This window comes from Delphinapterus leucas, chromosome 3, assembly GCF_059928025.1.
Source record: "Delphinapterus leucas isolate spDelLeu-1000000601 "Yukka" chromosome 3, BTC_Dleu_Yukka2, whole genome shotgun sequence".
NCBI lineage: Eukaryota > Metazoa > Chordata > Mammalia > Artiodactyla > Monodontidae > Delphinapterus > Delphinapterus leucas.
Window position 1 is genome coordinate 52,891,316 of NC_143131.1, and position 19,528 is coordinate 52,910,843.

The 19,528-nt window shown below is 37.5% G+C and overlaps 1 protein-coding gene across 3 annotated transcripts in view; it reads right to left on the reverse strand.

The window, feature by feature from the left end:
• SREK1IP1 (SREK1 interacting protein 1) overlaps positions 1-19,528 on the reverse strand; it is an 84,483-nt gene that overhangs the window by 59,655 nt on the left and 5,300 nt on the right. For 2 of the 3 annotated variants that reach the window (XM_022596611.3, XM_022596591.3), the window contains exons 2-3: positions 17,101-17,230; positions 13,879-13,926 (exon numbers count right to left, since the gene is read on the reverse strand). In XM_022596611.3, the coding sequence (XP_022452319.1) occupies positions 13,879-13,926; positions 17,101-17,149 (97 nt within the window). In that variant the 5' untranslated portion in view covers positions 17,150-17,230. The remainder of the gene's footprint in view (positions 1-13,878; positions 13,927-17,100; positions 17,231-19,528) is intronic. The other variant, XM_022596600.2, reaches the window with a different exon arrangement.

A 19,528-nucleotide genomic window follows, 5' to 3' on the forward strand; every position in this document is an offset into this window, starting at 1 on the left:
CATTGCACCACCAGGGAGGTCCTCAGCAGAAAATTCTTAGATGACCAGAAACTTAAATTTTGACCACAGATATGTAGAGACATTTCAAGTTATAACATTTTAGTAGCTGACTGTAAAGAGTAACCTGGCTTTTTCAGAAATGGAAAAGCCAATCCTTAAATTCATACAAAAATGTAAGGGACCCTGAACAGCCAAAACAATCCTGAAAAAGAATAAAGGTGGAAGACTCATATTTCCTGATTTCAAAACTTACCACAAAGCTATAGTAATCAAAACAGGGTGATAGTGTCATAAGGATAGTCATATAGACCAATGGAATAGAACTTAGAGTCCAGAAATACACCCATACATATATAGCCAATTGCTTTTTGACAAGAGTGTCAAGTCTATTCAGTGGGGAAAGAACAGTCTCTTCAGCAGATGGTGCTGGGACAACAGGATTTCCACATGTAAACGAATGAAGTTGAACTCCTCACCTCACATCGTATGCAAAAACTGACTGAAAATGGATTAAAGACCACAACAATATAAGAGCTAAAACCATAAAACTCCTAGAAGAAAGTATGGGGTAAATCTTCTTTAACTTGGAGTTAGCAATGGATTCTTACATATAAAACACCAACAGCACAAGTAACAAAAGATAAAACTGATAAGTTGGATTTCATCAAAATTTAAAACATCTGTGCAAAGAAATTATTATGAAAGTGAAAAAACAACCTACAGAGTGGAAGAAAAGATTTGTAACGTATATATCTGATAGGGTTAACTATTTAGTATATATACAATTCCCGCAACTCAAGAAGAAAAAGACAACTCAATTAAAACATGGGCAAAGAAACTGAATAGACATTTCTCCAAAGAAGATATACAAATGGCCAGTAAGACCATGAAAAGATACCCAACATCATTAGTCTTTAGAGAAATGCAAATGAAAACCATGAGATATCCCTTCACATCTATTAAGATGGCTACAATTTTTAAAAAAGAAAAGAGAAAGGAAAATAAGTGTTGGCAAGAATGTGGAGAAACTGGAACTCTTGTACATTTCTGGTGGGAATATAAAATGATGGAGCTGCTGTGGAAAACAGTCTGGCAACTCCTCAAGAAGCTGCACACAGATGACCCAGCATTCCACTCCTAGGTATATATACCCAAAAGAGTCAAAAATGGGGACTCAGACAGACACTTATACAACAAAATTCATTGCCCATTAATCACAATAGCCAAAAGGTAAAAATAACCCAAGTGTCTATCAATAGATGAATGGATAAAGAAAACGTGGTGTATCCATACAATGAAATATCATTCAGCCATAAAGAGGAATAAAGTTATGATACATGCTAAAACATGAATGAACTTTAAAAACATTATGCTAAGGGAAATAAGCCAGACACAAAAGGACAAATACTATATGATTTGACTTACATGAAATATCTAGAATGGCCAAATTCATAGAGATAGAAGGTAGATGAGAGGTTACCAGGGTCTGGGGGAAGGGAGGAGTGGGGAGGTACTGCTTAAGGTTTATAGAGTTTCTATTTGGGGTGATGAAAAAGTTTTGTAATAGATAGGGGCGATGGTTGTACAACACTGTGAATGTAATTAATGCCACTGAATTGTATACTTAAAAATGGTTAAAATGGCACATGATGTTATATGTATTTTACCACAACTTATTTATTTATTTATTTATTTATTTCGTTATGTGGGCCTCTCACTGTTACAGCCTCTCCCGTTGCAGAGCACAGGCTCCGGACGCGCAAGCTCAGCGGCCATGGCTCACGGGCCCAGCCGCTCCACGGCATGTGGGATCTTCCCAGACCGGGGCACGAACCCGTGTCCCCTGCATCGGCAGTCGGACTCTCAACCACTGCGCCACCAGGGAAGCCCCCACAATTTATTTTTGAATTTTATTGTATTTATTTTTTTATACAGCAGGTTCTTATTTGTTATCCATTTTATACATTATTAGCGTATATATGCCAATCTCAACCTCCCAATTCATCCCACCACCTCCCCCCCCGGCCTCTTTCCCCCCTTGGTGTTACATACATTTGTTCTCTACATCTGTGTCTCAATTTCTGCCCTGCAAACTGGTTCATCTGTACCATTTTTCTAGGTTCCACATATATGCAACAAAATACGATATTTGTTTTTCTCTTTCTGACTTACTTCACTCTATATGACAGTCTCTAGATCCATCCACGTCTCTACAAATGACCCAATTTTGTTCCTTTTTATGGCTGAGTAATACTCCATTGTATATATGTACCACATCTTCTTTATCCATTCGTCTGTTGATGGGCATTTAGATTGCTTCCATGACCTGGCTATTGTAAATGGTGCTGCAGTGAACATTGGGGTGCATGTGTCTTTCTGAATTATGGTTTTCTCTGGGTATATGCCCAGTAGTGGGATTGCTGGGTCATGTGGTAATTCTATTTTTAGTTTTTAAAGGCACATCCATACTGTTTTCCAGAGTGGCTGTATCAATTTACATTCCCACCAACAGTGCAAGAGGGTTTCCTTTTCTCCACACCCTCTACAGCATCTGTTGTTTGTAGATTTTCTGAAGATGCCCATTCTAACTGGTGTGAGGTGATTCCTCATTGTAGTTTTGATTTGCATTTCTCTAATAATTAGTGATGCTGAGCAGCTTTTCATGTGCTTCTTGGCCATCTGTATGTCTTCTTTGGAGAAATATCTATTTAGGTCTTCTGCCCATTTCTGGATTGGGTTGTTTGTTTTTTTAATACTGAGCTGCATGAGCTGTTTATATATTTTGGATATTAAGCCTTTGTCCATTGATTCGTTTGCAAATATTTTTCTCCATTCTGAGGGTTGTCTTTTCGTCTTGTTGGTAGCTTCCTTTGCTTTGCAAAAGCTTTTAAGTTTTATTAGGTCCCATTTGTTTATTTTTGTTTTTATTTCCATTCCTCTAGGAGGCGAATCAAAAAAGATCTTGCTGTGATTTATGTCAAAGAGTATTCTTCCTATGTTTTTCTTTAAGAGTTTTATAGGGATCAGTTTTACATTTAGGCCTCTAATACATTTTGAGTTTATTTCTCTGTATGGTGTTAAGAAGTGTTCTAATTTCATTCTTTTACATGTAGCTGTCCAATTTTCCCAGCACCACTTATTGAAGAGACTGTCTTTTCTCCATTGTATATCCTTGCCTCCTTTGTCATAGATTATTTGACCATAGGTGCCTGTGTTTATCTCTGGGCTTTCTATCTTGTTCCATTGATCTCTATTTCTGGTTTTGTGCCAGTACCATACTGTCTTGATTACTGTAGCTTTGTAGTATAGTCTGATGTCAGGGAGTCTGATTCCTCCAGCTCAGTTTTTTTTTTTTCTTCAAGATTGCTTTGGCTATTCAGGGTCTTTTGTGTCTCCATACAAATTTTAAGATTTTTTTGTTCTAGTTCTGTAAAAAATGCCATTGGTAATTTGATAGGGATTGCACTGAATCTGTAGATTGCTTTGGGTAGTATAGACATTTTCACAATATTGATTCTTCCAATCCAAGAACATGGTATATCTCTCCATCTGTTTCTATCACCTTTAATTTCTTCTATCAGTGTCTTATAGTTTTCTGCATACAGATCTTTTGTCTCCCTAGGTTGGTTTATTCCTAGGTATTTTATTCTTTTTGTTGCAGTGATAAATGGGAGTGTTTCCTCAATTTCTCTTTCAGATTTTTCATCATTAGTGTATAGGAATGCAACAGGTTTCTGTGCATTAATTTTGTATCCTGCAACTTCAATTAGCTCTAGTAGTTTCCTGGTGGCATCTTTAGGATTCTCTATGTATAGTACAATGTCATCTGCAAACAGTGACAAGTTTTACTTCTTCTTTTCCAATTTGTATTCCTTTTATTTCTTTTTCTTCTCTGATTGCCGTGGCTAAGACTTCCAAAACTATTTTGAATAATAGTGGTGAGAGTGGACATCCTTGTCTTGTTGCTGATCTTAGAGGAAATGCTTTCAGCTTTTCACCATTGAAAAGGATGTTTGCTGTGGGTTTGTCATATATGGCCCTTATTATATTGAGGTAGGTTCCCTCTATGGCCACTTTCTGGAGAGTTTTTATCATAAATGGGTGTTGAATTTTGTCAAAAGCTTTTGCTGCATCTATTGAGATGATCATATGGTTTTTCTTCCTCCATTTGTTAATATGGTGTATCACATTGATTGATTTGTGTATACTGAAGAAGCCTTGCATCCCTGGGATAAATCCCACTTGATCATGGTGGATAATGCTTTTAATGTGTTGTTGGATTGTGTTTGCTAGTATTTTGTTGAGGATTCTTGCATCTATATTCCTCAGTGATAGTGGTCTGTAATTTTCTTTTTTTGTAGTATCTTTGTCTGGTTTTGGTATCAGGGTGATGGTGGTCTCATAGAATGAGTTTGGGAGTGTTCCTTCCTCTGCAGTTTTTTGGAAGAGTTTGAGAAGGATGGGTGCTAGCTCTTCTCGAAATGTTTGACAGAATTCCCCTGTGAGCCATCTGGTCCCAGACTTTTGTTTGTTGGAAGATTTTTAATCACAGTTTCAATTTCATTACTGTGATTGGTCTGTTCATATTTTCTATTTCTTCCTGGTTCAGGCTTGGAAGGTTATACCTTTCTAAGAATTTGTCCATTTCTTCCATGTTGTCCATTTTATTGGCATAGAGTTGCTTGTAGTAGTCTCTTAGATGCTTTGTATTTCTGTGGTGTCTGTTGTAACTTCTCCTTTTTCATTTCTAATTTTATTGATGAGTCCTCTCCCTCTTTTTCTTGATGAGTCTGGCTAATGCTTTATCAATTTTGTTTATCTTCTCAAAGAACCAGCTTTTAGTTTTATTGATCTTTGCTATCGTTTTGTTTGTTTCTATTTCATTTATTTCTGCTCTGATGTTTCTTTCTTTCTTTCTTTCTACTAAGTTTGGGTTTTGTTTGTTCTTCTCTCTCTAGTCCCTTTAGGTGTAAGGTTCGATTGTTTGAGATTTTTCTTGTTTCTTGAGGTAGGCTTGAATTGCTATAAACTTCCCTCATAGAACTGCTTTTTCTGCATCCCATAGGTTTTGGATCATTGTGTATTCATTGTCATTTAGCTCTATGTATTTTTTGATTTCCTCTTTGATTTGTTCAGTGATTTCCTAGTTATTTAGTAACATATTGTTTAGCCTAATGTGTTTGTGTTTTTTATGTTTTTTCCCCTGTAAATGATTTCTAATCTCATAGCGTTGTGGTCAGAAAAGATGCTTGATATGATTTCAATTTTCTTAAATTTACTGAGGCTTGATTTGTGACCCAAGATGTGATCTATCCTGGAGAATGTTCTGTGTGCACTTGAGAAGAAAGTGTAATCTGCTGTTTTTGGATGGAATGTCCTATAAATATCAATTAAATCTATCTGGTCTACTGTGTCATTTAAAGTTTATGTTTCCTTACTAATTTTCACTTTGGATGATCTGTCCATTGGTGTAAGTAAGGTGTTAAAGTCCCCCACTATTATTGTGTTACTGTTGATTTCCTCTTTTATAGCTGTTAGCATTTACATTATGTATTGAGGTGTTCTTATGTTGGGTGCAAATATATTTATAATTGTTATATCTTCTTCTTGGATTGATCCCTTGGTCATTATGCAGTGTCCTTCCTTGTCGCTTGTAACATTATTTTATAGTCTATTTTATCTGATATGAGTATTGCTACTCCAGCTTTCTTTTGATTTCCATTTGCATGGAATATCTTTTTCCATCCCCTCACTTTCAGTCTGTATGTGTCCCTAGGTCTGAAGTGGATCTCTCGTAGGCAGCATATATATGGGTCTTGTTTTTGTATCCATTCAGCGAGCCTGTGTCTTTTGGTGGGAGCATTTAGTCCATTTACATTTAAGGTAATTATTGATATGTATGTTCCTATTCCCATTTTCTTAATTGTTTTGGGTTCGTGATTGTAGGTCTTTTCCTTCTCTTGTGTTTCTTGCCTAGAGAAGTTCCTTGAGCATTTGTTGTAGAGCTGGTTTGGTGGTGGTGAATTCTCTTAGCTTTTGCGTGTCTGTAAAGCCTTTGATTTCTCTGTCAAATCTGAAAGAGATCCTTGCTGGGTAGAGTATCTTGGTTGTAGTTTCCTCCCTTTCATCACTTTAAATACATCATGCCACTCCCTTCTGGCTTGTAGAGTTTCTGCTGAGAAATCAGCTGTTACTCTTATGGGAGTTCCCTTGCATGCTATTTGTTGTTTTTCCCTTGTTGCTTTCAATAGTTTTTCTTTGGGGGCTTCCCTGGTGGTGCAGTGGTTGAGAGTCCACCTGCTGATGCAGGGGACATGGGTTCATGCCCCGGTCCAGGAAGATCCCACATGCAGCGGACGGCTGGGCCTGTGAGCCATGGCTGCTGAGCCTGTGCGTCCGGAGCCTGTGCTCTGCAACGGGAGAGGCCACAACAGTAGAGGCCCGCGTACTGTAAAAAAACAAACAAAAAAAATAGTTTTTGTTTGTCTTTAATTTTTGTCAGTTTGATTACTATGTGTCTCCGCATGTTTCTCCTTTGGTTTATCCTGCCTGGGACTCTCTGCGCTTCCTGGACTTGGGTGGCTATTTCCTTTCCCATGTTAGGGAAGTTGTCACCTATAATCACTTCAAACATTTTCTCAGGTCCTTTCTCTCTCTCTTCTCCTTCTGGGACACCTATAATGCAAATGTTGTTGCGTTTAATGTTGTCCCAGAGGTCTCTTAGGCTGTCTTCTTTTCTTTTCATTCTTTTTTCTTTATTCTGTTCCACAGCAGTGAATTCCACCATTTTGTCTTTCAGGTCACTTATCTGTTTTTCTGCCTCGGTTACTCTGCTATTGATTCCTTCTAGTGTATTTTCTAGTGTATTTTTCATTTCTGTTATTGTATTCTTCATCTCTGTTTGTTTGTTCTTCAATTCTTGTAGGTGTTTGTTCTTTAATTTTCTAGGTCTTTGTTAAACATTCCTTGCTTCTTCTCGATCTTTGCCTCCATTCTTTTTCCGAGGTCCTGGATCATCTTATCATTATTCTGAATTCTTTTTCTGGAAGGTTGCCTATCTCCACTTCATTTAGTTGTTTTTCTGTGGTTTTATCTTGTTCCTTCATCTTCTACATAGCCCTCTGCCTTTTCATCTTGTCTATCTTTCTGTGACTGGTTTTTGTTCCACACGCTGCAGGATTGTAGTTCTTCTTGCTTCTGCTGTCTGCCCTCTGGTGGATGAGGCTATCTATAAGTTTCCTGACGGGAGGGACTGGTGGTGGGTAGAGCTGTCTGTTGCTCTGGTGGGCAGAGCTCAGTAAAACTGTAATCTGCTTGTCTGCTGATGGGTGGGGCTGGGTTTCCTCCCTGTTTGTCGTTTGGCCTAAGGCAACCCAACACGAGCCTACTGGGCTCTTTGGTGGGGCTAATGCCAGGTTCTTGGGGGGCTAATGCCAGGTTCTTGGAGGGCTAATGCCAAGGAGTACTCCCCAAAACTTCTGCTGCCAGTGTCCTTGTCCTCAAGATGAGACAAAGCCACCCCCGGCTTCTGCAGGAGACCTTCCAACACTAGCAGGTAGGTCTGGTTCAGTCTCCTATGGGGTCACTGCTCCTTCCCCTGGGTCCTGATGCATACACTACTTTGCATGTGCCCTCCAAGAGTGGAGTCTGTTTACCCCAAACCTGTTGAAATCCTGCAATCAAATCCCGCTACCCTTCAATGTCTGATTCTCTAGGAATTCCTCCTCCCATTGCCAGACCCCCAGGTTGGGAAGCCTGACGTGGGGCTCAGAACCTTCAGTCCAGTGCGTGGACTTCTGTGGTATAAGTGTAGTCCAGTTTGTGAGTTACCCACCCAGCAGTTATGGGATTTGATTTTATTGTGATTGCACCCCTCCTACCATCTCACTGTGGCTTCTCCTTTGTCTTTGGATGTGGGCTATCTTGTTCGGTGAGTTCCAGTGTCTTCCTGTCGATGATTATTCAGCAGTTAGCTGTGATTCTGGTGCTCTTGCAAGAGGGAGAGAGCGCATGTCCTTCTGCTCCGCCATCTTGAACCAATCTCCTACCACAATTTTTTTAAATGGGGACAAAAGCACCACGGCACAGTATGAAGTCTTACTAATAACCAGATTTCAATTTTCAGTTTTCCTATTTAATAACAGAGTAATCCTCTTGAGCCTGTTTTCTGATTTGTCACAGTAATTATTTGTAACAATAATAATAATAATGATTTTTGGCAAAGCATTGATGTAAAACTTGAATTAACTAATTTAATCTTTACAACAAGTCTATGGAACTGAGTACTATAATTATCTCATTTTACCGACACAAAACTGAAGCACAGAGTGGTTAAGTAACTTGCCTAAAGTCACACAGCTAGTAATTGCCAGCTAAGGTTTGTACCTACATGCCAGACCAATGGTTTTCAATGTTCATAAAAATGGAGACTATGAAACCTACTTCACAGGGTTGTTTTAGGAATGAAATGCAATGAATCGTATCTTTAAACTGCTTAGTACAGACCCTAGCACCAAGCAGATATTCAATACACAGTACCAGGTTCTTACCAGTTATTGTACCAATAAAAGCAAAGGCATATTCTCTCTTGTTCTCACTCAAGGAGTGGCTATGTGGGCAACTCTAAGTGTCCAGTAACAATAAAACCTACAGTTTCATTTAGACTGTGCAGATAAAAATGTGTCAACGCATTAAAAAAACTCTTGTTTTATACTTAGGGTGCCCATGCACTTCTTCCTTGGCCTACAGAGTGTACAGACTAGGCTAACAGGTATTAATTTTTACCAGGCTTTGTCTGTACCTAAGGTCCTGAGTTTTGAGATGATGAAAGCTACATTATAAACTTCTGAATTCTTAAACCTAGTTAATTCCCCAAACTTCACATCCCTATCATTTTGGTTCCCACCCAAAAGTGCAGGCCTCTGTATTCATATTACTTCCCTGAAGTCTCATCCACACATTGCTCTTTCTGTTCCTCTGACTTAACTAATCATCACCCCCTTCTCTCCCCATCTTATTATGACAGCTTCTGAAACCTGCAATCCCTGGTGAACAAACTGCTACCTGTTCACAGAATGCTCCCTCTACTGCTTTTTTTAAGGGATAATTGGCTCTTTCCTGCAGACGCTTCTTTACAGCTTACCTCTGTATTATTAGCATCCTCCAGGATCCTCAACACTGCTTCCACATAGCAGTCCCCTACGCACCCCTGCAGCTAGCCCTCTGCTGCTGTGTAACAGCCCCATCCACCAAAATTGTTGGAGCCTGACTCACACTCTAGCTCTTTACCTTAAGACCTTCCATAGCCTGGACAGACAGCCTATGGCTTTGACTGGCTTTTCTCAGCCCCTTGACATTCTAGATGCCATGGCCACACAAGGCTCCTTGTCATCACCTGGAACTGTTTCATGTCTGAAATTTTAAACTCCAATATTATAGTACTTTGACTATAACCTTTTATCCTTCTAGCTTCCTTATTCCCTTACACCCATGCACAGATCTGTTTCTGAATCTCGTTAAGACCTTCAGTCACTTAATCCCTTCATTTTTCTCTTAGTCTATCATTCCTTACCATCTGAACACTCTTTTATAAGCCTCATCTGACTCTTTCATATTCCTTTTCTACTGTACCTCACTGTAAAACAACTAATCTGGGTCAAAGCTATCCTTTCTTTGAGTCGTGCCTACCCCTGAGCAGCCAAACAATGCTTGAACACAATCACACATTCACGGACATGAGCACAAACACAAACTTTTTCATTTTTTGTTTGTCTTTGGTCAGCTTCCTCTCCTATTTCCCTCAATGACTTTTCCAAACTAATGCCTGACTTAAATCATTCTTCGACCATTCCCTGGCCCACTCAGTGCCTCCTCCCAAAACAGATGATTCTGCCTCCTAATTTACAAAGAAAATTAAGATTAACAGGCAGCATCTCCTTCTACTTTGTCTCTGCACCTGAAAACAACCATATTTTTCTCACCTAGTTTCCTCCAGACTTAAGAGGTAACCTTGTCATACCCCTTAAGAGAAACTTCCATAATCTTCTCCTGTCTCCAATATCTACAAGATCTCTTCTAATATCCCCTTGGTCTATATATACATTTTATACTTCAAATATAAAACCCTCCATTTATCCCATATTCCCTTCTAGGAATTATTCAATATGATATGAATGTTTGTGTCCCCCAAAATTCATATGTTGAAATTCTAACCCCCATAGGTGATGGTATTAGTAGGTGGGGCCTTTGGAAGGTGATTAGGCTCTGAGGGTGGTACCCTCATGAATGGGATTAATGCCTTCTAAAAGAGACTCCAGAGAGATCCCTAGCCCCTTCCGCCAACTGGGGATACAACAAAAATCTGTGACTTGGAAAAGGGCTTTCACCCAACCATGCTGGTATCCAGAACTCGGGCTTCCAGCTTCTAGAACTGTGAGCAATACATTTCTGTTGTTTATAAGCTACCCAACCTGTGTTATTTTGTTATAGCACCCCATATGGACCTTAAGACAGTACCCTACTTTCCTCATGTAAATTTCTTGAAAAATGGAAATAACATAGGCCCTATCCCTCACTATTCAGGCCTGAATCTACAAAGTTTGTTTCATGACCTACAACTCTACTTAAACTGATCTTGCTAAGGTCAGCAAAGCATTCTACCTGGCAAATCCAGTGAACATTTTTCAATCTATTTCTCACAAATCTTATCTGTTACACCTGACATTTCTCCTCAACCTTGAAAACCCTTACTCCCTTGGCTTATATGATGCTGCCCAGTCCTGCTTCTCCTGGCATTGTACCTTCTTGATCATTTTTTCCTCAGCTCATGCCTATCTATTTTACTCCATCTGTTGATATTTTACCCCACCAAGAGCCTGTTATTCATTGTTCCAAAGTTTGTTTATATAATATCATGTAAGTAAAAAGATACGAATGTGGAAAAAAAAAAAGAGTAGTTGTTTCCATGAAACAAAGCAGTACTTCTGGAAAGGCTTGATTTAGACGAACTGCTTTAAAAAAGCAGTTTTCAAATTAGGTCTTGGTAAGAAGACTGTAAAGATAGGAGAAAAAACCCTAAAACAGTGAGAAAAGGTATCTTTTTTTCTCAAAGGGGGTGTCATTGGCATTTTGGGCCAGACAATTCTTCATTGTCCAAGACACTGCAGGATGTTTATAGTTCCTGGACCCTACATACTAAATGTCATACTGCTCTTCTCCAGTATGACAGTTGTTATGGGCAACTAAACAAAAAAACCTTCACAGATTTCCAGGGAACCTGTATCACCTCTAGTTGAGAACTAATGATAGAAGGATTCTGCACTCAGATTTCTTTACAAGTATCTTAACTGCTTGCTCATCTTTGAAGAAACAAACTACAAAAAGTAGAAAATACATTTCAAATATGATTTCCACTCAAAAGATTGTGTGTAACACCAATCAGCAGACCCATGGCAAAGAAAAGGTCATGACTGTATATTATATCAATAGATTAGCATTTTTAAGTTAAATAAAATGTTTTTGTTTCCTATTGCTGTAATCAAATGCTCAACTAGTGAGTCTACTGTATTGAACCTCATTTTAGCATATTTTCTGAGAACTGTCATAATTATCTGAGACATTTATTGCATGGACAAAGGCTTAGCGTCCTTGTAGCTTTTAAATATTCAGAAGTTGCCAACTTCAAAAAAATTCAAATAAAAACTCATTACAGAAATGACCATTCTTCTAACTTTGCTGAGGAAATTCTGCCATGAAAAAGTGAGATCCATGTTAACCTAGCAACACATTCATGTTTAATTTGAAACTTTTAAAAAACAATATAACCATTATTGAAACATACTGACAATATTTTTCAATCAAGTATTAAAGTTTTAAAAAGTGTACAATCTAAACCACTCTTTTCACAATAATAGAGAGAAAATACTCTTTCGTACCTCACTGACAAATATTCAAATTCTTAGGCATTAAAAACATTTTGAAGGGTTTTGTTGACCTTTGTCTTACCTCTACAAGCAACACAAAGATTCTGGCCTCCAAATAACAGATAATTTTTAAAATGTAGTTTCTATTAGAAAGAGGTGTACACTGAGAAGACTTTCATCTCTAGCAGCTGTAAGATGTAAATTTAACCCAGAAGGGAAATATTACTAAATTTCTCCACAGGAGACAAATTAGAAATTGTTTATAATATAATCACCAAAATCAAAAGAAAGATTTGAATAATATAGCAGAAGGCACTAAACTTGGACAGACAATCAAAACTATTTGCTTACTTGGCTTCTCTAAATAAATTATAATTACTACAGATGCTTCCATTATTGTCTAATATAAAGTAGCAATGAGGAAACTAGATCAACAAGAATTCTATTTCCAAAAAAATGATTTTAATTGCTTTCCTACAAGTCTTAAGTTAAAAGGAGTCCAAGTAGATGAACTGATATTAGTAGACAGACTGGGAAATCCATTCTAGATTGTGAAGTGAATACAGCATCGATATATGTAGTACTTTCTTAAGTATTTTTTAATGTAAAAATTCAAACAATCTTTATTGTTAAGTGCATCATACATAGAGAAGAGTATATACAATGAATATTTACAGTTGAAAGAGAATTAATAAAGTAAATAGCTGCATACCCATCTCTCAGGTTAGGTAACAGATTGTTACCAGAACCCTAATTAATCTTCTGTGTGCCCTCCCCCCACAAACCACTTGCTGTCCCCCACTTCCCCCAGATAACCACTAGCCTCACTTATGTATGTCTTCTTTGCTTTTCTTTGTGGTTTTACTCCTTACGTATGTACTCCTAATCTTAAGTCTTGAATAAAGAAATGAAGTTAGCAAGGACTGAAAGAACATAAACAAAGCATAAATAAATATAAGCAAATTTAAAAAACAGAAAAGACATCATTGCACTCATTTCTTGCATGCAAGCACATTCTTCAGGAGTTTTTATTTATATGAAGGGTATGTAGACTTATACGTCCACTTTTGCTAGTTGAGCATGCTTCAACTGAGCCAGGTTTCAGCCAGCCTTTGCTTGAAGGCATGTGACTTGGTTCTCCTAGCATGCTTTTATTCTTAGCCCTTCTACTGGAGATTCATGCCCCAAGTGCTCTCTTATTACATGATTTGAAAAAATAAATTTGTTTTTCCATACAAGAACATCTTTATTTCGTTACAAAATAACTCTGCTATGAATGAGAGTATTAACAACAATCCAGGCTCATTTGCATGCTCTCCAAACAACTAAGAAAACAGTGTAATGCTACTGTCAGAGCTGTTATTAAGTCTTTAGGAATTGTTACATTTACCTAGGGAAATGATACTTGTTTATACTACATAAGTACAAATTTAGACTACATAATTGCTCATGCTGAAGTTTACTTTTCCACTCCATTTCACTAATCATAATGGAGGTTGATTGTTTAAATCAAGGTTTCACCAGTGAGCAGAAATTCTGGGACCAATTTCACCCTTATAAAGAGTCAATTCAATAAACAGGAAAACCTTTCATAAATAGTTTTCATTGCTTTCACCTCTTTGCCTAGTATCTATAAGGATAAGGAATAAAAGAATAAGTATCTATGTACTTTTTTGGGGAATATACTTTCGCCAGACTCCTAAATCTACTACTCCATTTGTACTTCACGACATTTTTGCTAGTCACCAGATATGTAGCCACCTGTCACTGGGTGCACAGCAGGGAAGAAAAGTGAGTATTCGGTGCTGGCAGAGGAATTTCTGAATTATCTGCAAACCTGAGCTAAATAACAGGGCTAAAGGGCTATGCTCAGGGCCCTGAAATCAGGATGCTAAATCATATTGCCCAAAGAGGCAAATGATTCACTGCACAAAATGCAATTTTTTAATGTACTTACGATAGCCACATTTTTTACAGCCTGCTCGGACACTGTCCTTGTTGCAACCTGAAATACAGTTGGATAACATTTTAGGAGACATATAGATAAGTAATAAGAACAAACATTTCATCACATGGAAAAGCTGAGAAAACCATTTGTTATAGAATTTGTTTCTTAAAAAAAAATCATCTCTGACCTAGCTTAGAATACTACTCAATTATTATAATTATTAGAAATTAGTGGAAAAGCTAATTTACTCAAATTATTTCCATGACAAATACTTAAAGAAGATATTTTTCTCTAATTCAACAGAAATGCTGTACTATAGTCAAGAGCTTCAACATTCCAGGAATTCTATAACACTGCAGAAGAAATTCCGGGGTACTCTGGCCTGTCTCTCAAATGTAAAATAATTAACTGACTAGATATATACGTAAACATGCAGGTTAACAAATATTTTTCTGCTTACTCTTAGAAGAAAAAAAATTCTAACTTTCTTAAAGGAATTGGTGAAATTCCAGAAACATACTTTAATTGCTAGGCATTGTAAGAAACATCTCAATTCAGCACTCAAATTTTGACAAGAGAAAAAAACTAGTCACATATTCAGTGTGATCAATGTTTAGAAGTATTTACAGTATCTCTGTATAAATAGTGGTACATACAGGTAACGTTGAAGATACAAATAACAGAGGAAATAAAACTGATTTTTTATTTTGATAACATACATATAACATAAAAATTTACCATCTTAACCATTTCAAAGTGCACAATTCAATGCTATTAAGTACATTCACAATGTTATACAACCATCACCACTATCTATTATTTCCAAAACTTTATCACTATCATCCCAAACAGTCACTGTGCTCATTAAACAATAACTGTCCATTCCCCTTTCCCTCTAGCTCCTGGTAATCTCTATTCTGTTTTCTGTGTCTATGCATTTGCCTGTTCTAGGTATCTCATATAAGTGGAATCATACAATATTTATCCTTTTGTGTCTGGCTTATTTTACCTAGCATAAAGTTTTCAAGGTTCATCCATACTGTAGCACACACCAGAATGGCATTCCTTTTAATGACAGAATAATATTCCATTGTATGTATATGTAGTTGAAACTAAATTTAACCTCCAATAAGGGCTTCCATTAACCAATCAGAGGGCCAGTACAGTATTACTCTATTTCTTAATTAAGGGCATCTAACTCCTAAGTCCTTCAAATGGAGATATCTCAGCTTAATAATAAAGTACATATAGTGCAAATGTAATACATTTAATTTTAAAAGAAAGATCATTTTTAAACCATTTCTTTAATGGTATAAAGTCAAATATTAGTCATTTCCCCCTAAAATATACATTGTTGAGTTGTTCTAGTAAAAATACAGTCCGTTCTGCTACGATGCTTTTTAAAAAAACATAAATTTGTTCCAATGCATCTGATATAAGAGGGAACAATTTGAGGGCAAACTGTCCATGAAATACACTAGGTGAATACAGAAACTTGCATCCAGTTGCTCTGAGCCTCAAAACATACATGGACACATCTCAAACATTTCTAGCAACTTCAGTTCACCACGTGTGCTGTGAGCAGCACCCACCCACATCTGGTGTTATAACTTCCCATCTGATTTTGTATTATTACCTTCCTACCACTACTTCAGAACAACTCATAAGCTACAATTCTTTTGAACTCCTCTTCCACAGCAAACTTCAGGTCTTTTTTTTTTTTTTTCTTTGCGGTACGCGGGCCTCTCACTGCTGTCGCCTCTCCCGCTGCGGATGAGCAGGCTCAACGGCCATGGCTCACGGGCCCAGTCGCTCCGCGGCATGTGGGATCTTCCCGGCCCGGGGCACGAACCTGTGTCCCCTGCATCAGCAGGCGGACTCTCAACCACTGTGCCACCAGGGAAGCCCAACTTCAGGTCTTTTAAAAGGTACAGTGTCCTGTTTATTGCAGTATTTATGTATCTTTTAACCAATTAACATATGCAGATAGGTTCCTATGAGTTTTTATGTATCACTGATGAAGTTTTTAAGTGTTGTGCCCCAACCTCATTTTTTTTTCCATAAACCTTGTGGGTTTTACTGCAGAGTGTAGAAACACATAAGCTGCATTGTAGCAGAACTGTGGTATAAAACTGGATTAATAATACAATCAGGCTCTTTCATTATGAAATAACTGCACGTTGAAAAAGATGCTCAGAGAATCCGGGTCAATGTTAAGTCCGTTCCCACAGAAACCACAGACACTGAATAATACTGAACAAAACTGTGCTAAATGCACCATTACCTCTCCTACAACAAACTCAAAATGTTGCAGTGGACAGATTCGAAATGATCTCATCTCAGCATGTATCAGAAATTAACTCGTCTTTGACTAAAGCCATGGATAAAACTTATCATTTAAGTATCTCCTATTTTTAGCATGAACAAAATATGAAACTTTTTCAGAGCAGTTCATCTTCTTTAATAAGGTTGTAATTTTTTACATGAAAGGGAAGTATAACAAGAACTCTAAATAATTTCATACCAGCTATTTCCTCACCAGCCTTTGGCTAGATTAAGATTTCAAGCTTCATTTGTCTATCATTTTCACAACTGTCTGGCCAACTAAATACTTTTACCTGGAACTTTGAATCCGATGCAACAGACACAGTAAATCTGAGACAAGTGACAATGAAATGGGGACAGTTAGTTCATTCTGCTGTCAGGATCCAGTTTCTAGTGGTAGTAATGCCACTGGCAGCAGCAGCCCTAACCAGGTCTAGGCCTGTGCAGGATCTTGGCTACGGGTTCCCTTGCTCTTGTTTATTTTCTGAGCCTCTATTATCCACCCTTTTCTTAGAGTCTGTGAGCTTCCTGGTATCTTTCCTTTTCTGCTTAAGTTAACTAGCCAGTTTCTGTTGTCTAGAACAAGAACTCTGCTGATACAATGGTACTTGAGATCCATGTCAAACTGAATAGCAAGACTATAAGGGAGGCCCTGACTCTGACAAGTTATCCATTTCCCCATCTTAGGTTCCCGTGCTGTTCTTTGTTCCACTCCTCTTCAAAGTTTGCTAGACTAATAGACCCTGCCTCCCTCGAAATGTTCCTACAATCCGAAAGCCATTAAATAATCATGACCTATAATTCAAAAGCCATCAAATAAAAACTTACAAATTTGGCTACATATCAGTAATATATTTCCCCCTAACCCCCACCTACGCCTCTGAGGGTGGCAGGGCAGCAACATACCAAAGAGATATGCTGCAAAATTCCAGAGGCGCCTCGGTGAGTGAGACATGGGACAGGTGACCTAGGTCTTGAAGGTGTGGCAAGAGGTTCTGGAATGGAGGATTCTGGGCCAGTCATGGAGAACCGGAAGCTGCAGCAGAGATGATGGAATTCAAGGAAACATCCTTGCTTTGGTGAATGGAGATTTCTTCAGCGGACACTTGGTACCAGCTCTGAGAGCCCTTACCCCTGCCTATTTCCTGCCATGATGTGGGTCAGATGTACGTATTCTCTATCACATCAGAAGGACAGTGCTAATGTGTCTTATTCTTGTGAGAATCCTAATAAAGAACACATATACTCATTAAAAAAAAAAATTGGCTACGTAACAAAGTCTGAATGGTAAAGCCCACCAAAAGCAAACTCAAAAGACACATGAAAACTTGGGAAAAAACATTTGCAACTCGTAGCACCAACAAAGGGCAATTATCCCTACTCTATAAAACCCACCAAAGCATTAAGAAAGCGATCAATGACCAATAGGAAAAAAATGGGCAAAGGAACTGAACAGAAAGTTCACAGAAAAGGAAACAGAAACAACTCTGAAACATAAAGATGCTCAGCCTCATTCATAATAAATGAAATGTACATTAAAATCTAAACTGGGATTCCATTTTCACTTATCAGAACAGCAAAAATTGAAAAGGTTGAAGAGGGTGTGGGGGGCACACGCACATGTATCACTCGTAGGAGTAAAAATGAGTACCATCTCCATGGAAAGTAAGCTGACAAAATCTATCAGAACTACCAGTGTACATACTCCTTTGATACAGCACTTCCACGTCCGGGAATTAATCCACTCAATTTACTTGCACAAATGCATATAGGCTTATGTGCAAAGTTATTCACTGCAGCATTGTTTGTAATAGTAAAAAAAAGTAGAAATAATTTAGTCACCAATTTTGGTATAGAAGAATAAGGATATTCTTTATTTAATGATATGCAATGATCTCTAAGATATAAAGAGAAAAAAAGCAAACTGTAGAACAGTGTTTACGGAACGTTGCCATTTGTATAAAAGAAAGGAAATTATATATATATATATATATATATATCCCTACACGTTATATATAATATAGATTATATATATAATATATATATTTCCCTACACACATATACTATAGATTATATATAGATTATATTAATAGATAGAGATATGTAAAGAAAAAAATCTCTGCAAGGATATATACATTGATTACCTGAAAAAAAGGTGAGAGACACGTCACTATAGACCTTCTGTATCTCTAAAATGTGAAACGTGAATGAATTGCCTTCTCAAAAACCAAACCCAGAAACTTCCCTTAGCCCCAACACTAAGAAAAGGTGTTGTCATGCAAGCATTCTTTGACAAAAGGGAATGATTGCACTTGTAAATTTTTCAGAGAAGCTACATTGCAGATTTTCAACAAAATTTTATTAACTGATAGTTTTAGGAACAAACTGTAGAGGTCTTTATTGTATTTGTTATATGTTAACAAAGCCTTACTCTGATCTAGAATTCTGTTGAACTTGAGTGGCAGGGGTCCTTCCTCTCCCAGTAACTTAAAGGACTAGAGAATGTCAGTTTCTCTAGATTTGGGACCATGCTACATTTTGTATACAACTTGGTGCCTAGCCTGGTGTAGAGTTGCTAGGGGGTCCTGAACAAGTCTTTGTTGCTTTGAGGTTATAAATTTAAGAAATACTTCAACAGCTGGGAATCAGTAACTTCTATTGCTCCCAATTGCCAGCTATGAAACTAGTGCCTGCAGTGTCACTGGTCCACCTGAGGCATGACAGGCACTAAAAGAACAGGAATAAAAGGGCAAAAGAAATGAAAATAATGACTGCTGGGAAGGGGGAAATGACGGAAGCACAGAGAACTTTCTGGGATGATGGAAATATTCAAAATCTTTATTATATATACGATTCTTCAAGCTGTACATTTGTGATTGTGCGTTTTATTTTCACATATATGAATTATACTTTAGTAGGTAGCATAAAATGAAAAAAAAGTAATAGTAGGACAAAGAAGGAAGTGAAAAGAGAAACGTTAAAAAAGATGAAAAAGCAGGGACAAAATAAAAGGAATGAGAAAACGTGAGACAAAGGGATGGAGTGTTCCTGACAGTAGCCTCAGGCTGTTCACTGGCCCCAAAAGGTATGGCAAGCTATCATACTGACCTCAAGTTATTCTCTTGAAATTTCACATCACCTGTTTCCAAAGTCAACAATTTTGTCACTGGGAACTTTAACAGTGATGCTTGGAACTTAATATTATATCTCTCATGCTGTATATTTTAGATTTTAGGGAAGCCTGTAAAAGCTTTCTTTATAATTAAAATATTTTCTGTAATCATTTAAATTTAAAAGTAAAGAGCTTAAGTAACTAAGTTTTCTTTGTAGTAAG